Source organism: Lactuca sativa, chromosome 5 (genome assembly GCF_002870075.4).
Source record: "Lactuca sativa cultivar Salinas chromosome 5, Lsat_Salinas_v11, whole genome shotgun sequence".
Taxonomy (NCBI): Eukaryota; Viridiplantae; Streptophyta; class Magnoliopsida; order Asterales; family Asteraceae; genus Lactuca; species Lactuca sativa.
The window spans coordinates 191,270,151-191,275,240 of NC_056627.2; the positions used below are offsets into that span (position 1 = coordinate 191,270,151).

Here is a 5,090-nt window from a genome sequence, read left to right on the forward strand (position 1 = left end):
CCTTAGAAATAAGTGTTTCAAAGTTGTACATATGTATAAAGACTCGACAGAGAAAGAAGATTATGACAATTAATTTTTAGTTTTTGCATATGATAGAATAGTTGATATTTTTGTTTAAAAAATACAGCAAGACATTTCTTAAGTGAAGTTTGTATCTATTATTTTGTATAAATGTGTGTCTTTTAAACAAAAGTTCCTATTTCATTGTTGTTTTCTAAATTATGTTTGTTGTAAAGATTCGAATTAGATCAACACCATAAAATGGGGCATTATGATACTTTTTCGCCCGGGGCATGAAAAACCTTTGGACCGGCCCTGATGGTACGGATGAAAAAGTTTTTTTACATAAAAATAAATAATCCTCCAAACAAAAAAGGCAGAAAGCCTCAATTTTTTTACTTAAAAATAAATAATCGTCCAAACAAAAGTGGTACAAAACCTTGATGGTTTAGATTCAAAAGTTTACCAATTTGGCAGCTTTCGTCCCAATAATTCTAATTGTTACCAAACGGCCCAAAAATTACCCCGACTTCTTGCCTAGTTCTAATGTTGCTCGTTTAATCCCAAAATATAAAATATCTTATTTTTTGGACTCATCCCTACACGATTAAAAAGTTAAACCTAAGTTTTTCCAAAATTAGAAAGTTTAGTCCCTTAAACTTATTATTTTTATTCTATCATTAGTTTAACATTCTAATAAACTTAATACATTTAAAATCACCTACTAATTATTTATTAGTTGTGTTTTTCTATTTTATTTTATTTTTCATTAATTTAACACCCTAATAACCTTAATACACTTAAATTTACTAATAATTATATTTTAGCTTTTATATTTTATTTCACGTTTATATATATATTTTTATATAATTAACTTATCAACTATTTTATCAAACAATATTTTTTATTACTTTCATATTTTCCAAAACACAACAACATAATAAACAAAAGACCACACAAATGTATAAAGTTTGACCGTCAACCTTGGCCCAATACTGATGATCAAATTAAACAAACAGGCCAACCCAAAACTGATTAGTAAGCCCAAAAACTTAAATGTACTAGAATATTGTAAAAGTGAGTTGAAACATATAACACATATACATCATTATACATAATTCATGTCTAACCCAAACTTTATTACACAACCAACATGTTTCTGTACAAACACAAACATACGAACAAACAACCTCCGCTTCTAAAACCATTAAAAAAAAAAAAAAACAAAAAACAAACATCTATTCATCGTTCTACTCGAACATTAAATTAAGTTGACATGACATGATCATAACTTTTTTTTTTTTGTATTGGTGATTATCGGGATAAAAAGTCGTGGATCAAACACCAATTTATGGTGTGGCTGTTATAATCGCTGGGCTTTCCACCTGAGAGTAAATATTTAATCATTACTCATAGTTTGTGAAGATATTAATGTTTACTCAAATTTAAAGTTTTATCATCATCCAAAGAAAAAAATGTCACACTTTGATTGACGACACTAGATAGCGACATATACCTAAGCTATTGAAATAATTGAGTCCCATATCTGGGACCACATGATATTATATACTAGAAAGTAAAAAGTAAAAACCAAAAGTTCTAGTAATTTTGATATTTGAATTTATATCCAAATTTCGTATTCACATCAGAATATTAATTTTTTTTTGATGGTGTGGTTAAAAATATATATTCTCACGTATTGTCTCCACTTGTTTCATTCGAATATTGGAATAACTAGAAAAAAAAGAAAGATATTTTGGATTTTTCGGATAATCTTTATATACGAAAATTTGGAAAAATCGCTATCGAAAATGTGATAATTTCAGATCAGGCTATTGGACTACGATATTTTTGTAAAGATGAAAAAGACTAGAAACATAAAGATTTGTAATTAGTGGACATGATAAATTGATAATATAATAAAAATATGTGGATATTATATTAAGTTTTACCATGAATTTTGCTCCCCATATCTCTTCCTCAGTTGCAGGAACGGCTGTGATTTTGTTCTTAGGATTTTCGTAACATCTCAGCTCTCCAACAGCCGTGGAGAAAAAGCATCCTAAATTTTTTTTCACTTATTTTTATTAAAAAATTGAAAATGACTTTTAATTATGTAAATGAAATTAAAAAAAAAAAAAATTTAATGGATCGAACCTTGAGGAAAGGAAGCAAGTGACTTGCCACAAGCACCTTTTAGCAAATCAGCATCATTAGCAAATGCAACACACCCATCCGCTGTGATTCCCCAATACAAAGGAACCTTACCATGTTGATCCTGTTATTTTCATTACCAAACACCCACTCAAATATTAAATAAATCATAAATATTTATCTCCTCTATACATACGACAAAATAGATTCTACATTGTTTGTGTTTGACTTAGATTGATGTTAATTTGAGAAAAATTACAATTTTTATTCTCACACGTAAAAAGAGAACAAAGTAGCATACAAACTCACACTATCCTCGTCATCGAAAACCAAGTCCGAAGTGGAAAAGATTTCTACTGTTATTTTCGATGATGAAGATAAAAAAGGGCATTTACGTCTTTTCACAAAAGATCAGAAGTGAAGTGAATCACTGTACTGCCTTGTCTCGCATTTTTAGGTGAAACAAAATTATAACTGTTTTTGAGTATTTTCTCATTGAGATTTTGATTCGAATGATGTCAAATGCAGTAAAAAGCTGTCATGTTCTGATATTCTGACATTCTCTACAGTCTAATAATTACGGTTGAAGTTAGGTAAGGGAAATTTGACTCACGGTGGCGACAAACAGAGTGGAGGTCGATTTGTCGAAGACAACAAATGCGAAATTTCCGATAAGGTGGCCGACCATATGGTTTGCAGGGTAAGGGGCACGATCACGCAGTGCCTTGTAAGCCTCAATGACCAAAACGACCTCGTTAGCAGATTTGGAAAGCCCGTATTGTTGCTTTAAGCTACCCAAGTTATCGAGGGCGCCTTCGAACAAGCAAAATATCTCGTCTTTGACCGCAAAGGATCTAGAATGTTGACCAAGGATTGTGGTGAGTTGAGGGTGATGTAATTAATCATAGTTGAGATGCTAAAAGAATCATATGATTTATTACTAAATAAAGGTGGTGGAAATGATAAGTAAGTTGAGAATTATTTAAAGTAAAGTAGATAGATATTGAATGCTTATCTTATTGACAAGTAAGACTCAATGTTCCAATGGGCCATATTTGGCATATGAATACAAAAATAAAGAAGGATGGGTTTTCTTATAGGATTTGTTCCCTATCTAAGAAAAGTCAATTATTAGCTATGAATTATTATTAGATGCTTCTTGAATTTAGATAAGCTTAAATTGTTTAAAGAAATCACCAAAAAGAGAACTTTTCATGTAATGAGTATATAAAATCAAATACGAATTCGCGTATTCAAAATTTTGGATATGAAAAAAGAAATTTCAACTAAAAATCTAATCTAGAAGTTTTTATTTTGAGATAAGTAATCGTGTATTGGTTTTAAATTATGTAATACAAAATTTCTGAATTATTACACAATAAAATATTATTAAAAAAATCAGAATTTGGATTGGATCGGTTTTTTTTTTTTTTTTTTTTTTTTTTTTTTTTTTTTTTTTTGGATTTAAATACTATTTAAAGACCCATGTCTTCTTATGATACTAAAATTTAGTGTAAGATTCGATCACCCAACAAAAGTTGAAAAAGTCATTCAACAAATTAGAGAAGTTTAATAAGATAAGATGCAACTATATAAATATGCAATGAATTTTCTAATAATCGCGATCTTTGTCCCTTTTTAGGGTGTTCGAATTTAGGCCCAACATGCTGAGATATAGATTTTCTAATAAAATTTCAACTTCAAGTTACGTATTTAAGTATTTCAAGTTCAACATATTTAAAAAAATAAAAAATATTAATGATACCCATTATCTCTCTCATAAATATTGCCCTGTTTTCAGGTACATGGAGGTATAATTTATTTCATACCAAATTCACCAATAATCGTTACACAAAAAACAAGCTATCTCTATACCGAGTCTAAAAATATATGTACATAATCTAAAGACCGATGATCGGAATCTTAAGATCTTATGCTCTTGATTGATTAAATATAAGCATATAAACGATAAGTGGTAAACGATAAACATAATTCTTCTAATTGATCAATTTTGGAGGTTTGGATTTAGAATCAATGTTCATAAAACCTTTCTTAGAATCAATTTTTTTATTTTATTTTTTTATTTTATTATTTTTTTTTTTATTTCTTTTTCTTTTTCAGATTCTCCACATTCAATCAAAATAGATCATATATGAAAAATACCATAGATAAAAAATCGCTGAGAATAAGAATATTCTTCATCTGTCTAGAGACTCGAAACTCAGACTAGAATAACTTGTACTCAGGTACTGAAATCTGTATTCTGCGTGATGATCGATTCGATCATTTCGTTATACTTCACCTATCTTAATCATTAAGTATTTCGAGATAATTAGCAAGATCAGGCGTTACTGTTTCACAATCACCTAGATTCTATCATTCTAACATCAACATAATGATCAGATATCATCGGATTATTTAATTTTGTACCTCGGGTGTGTAATCGACTCGTTGTGGTGAGTATACGCCAATTGAACATCGTCTCCGATCTGCATCGACACAGCCGAGGCGTTGTTTCCGATGAACCGGTTAACGAGCGCCTTGGAAGAGATCTTCGGCGACGGTGTCCTACTTCCGGCAGCCACCAGCTCCTCCGGTGGTGAGACTATTGAACTGCTGAATACGCCCAACATCCTGAACTATATCTCCTCCTTAAATAAAATAAATAATCTCTCTTTCAACAAAGGAAACGGAGAACTGAAAGCATGGGAGAGTGATCAACCGGAGGTGCTGAAATTTATAGAAAGGGGATGAGGATATTATTGTCATTTCAACGCATTTTACTTATTGTTTTTTTCTTTTTCAAATAAATTGAAACGAACGGTATGTGAGCAATGGGACCCATTTGGGCGATGATTTCTGTGCGTAAGATAGCTTGTGTGGCCCACGTGTCCAGGACACTGTATTGGTAGGATGACGGGGAGAGATGGTTATTA

The 5,090-nt window shown here is 30.6% G+C and overlaps 1 protein-coding gene across 1 annotated transcript; it reads right to left on the reverse strand.

The window, feature by feature from the left end:
* Window positions 1-1,082: 1,082 nt before the first annotated feature.
* On the reverse strand, window positions 1,083-4,870 carry LOC111900454 (stem-specific protein TSJT1). The gene is made up of 5 exons (XM_023896342.3): window positions 4,585-4,870; window positions 2,768-3,008; window positions 2,158-2,278; window positions 1,953-2,062; window positions 1,083-1,385 (listed from the first exon to the last, which is right to left on the reverse strand). Exons 1-5 carry the CDS (start codon window positions 4,785-4,787, stop codon window positions 1,350-1,352), a joined length of 711 nt encoding a protein of 236 aa, XP_023752110.1. The 5' UTR covers window positions 4,788-4,870; the 3' UTR covers window positions 1,083-1,349.
* Window positions 4,871-5,090: the final 220 nt, after the last annotated feature.

Bases quoted from the DNA above. Each gene is read 5' to 3' on its own strand.
- LOC111900454 (XM_023896342.3), bottom strand. From the start codon at position 4,787: ATGTTGGGCGTATTCAGCAGTTCAATAGTCTCACCACCGGAGGAGCTG. The intron at 2,063-2,157 runs GTTCGATCCATT...AAAAAAATTTAG, and splicing joins ACTTGCTTCCTTTCCTCAAG to GATGCTTTTTCTCCACGGCT. The intron at 1,386-1,952 runs GTAAAACTTAAT...ATTTACTCTCAG, and splicing joins TATGGGGAGCAAAATTCATG to GTGGAAAGCCCAGCGATTAT.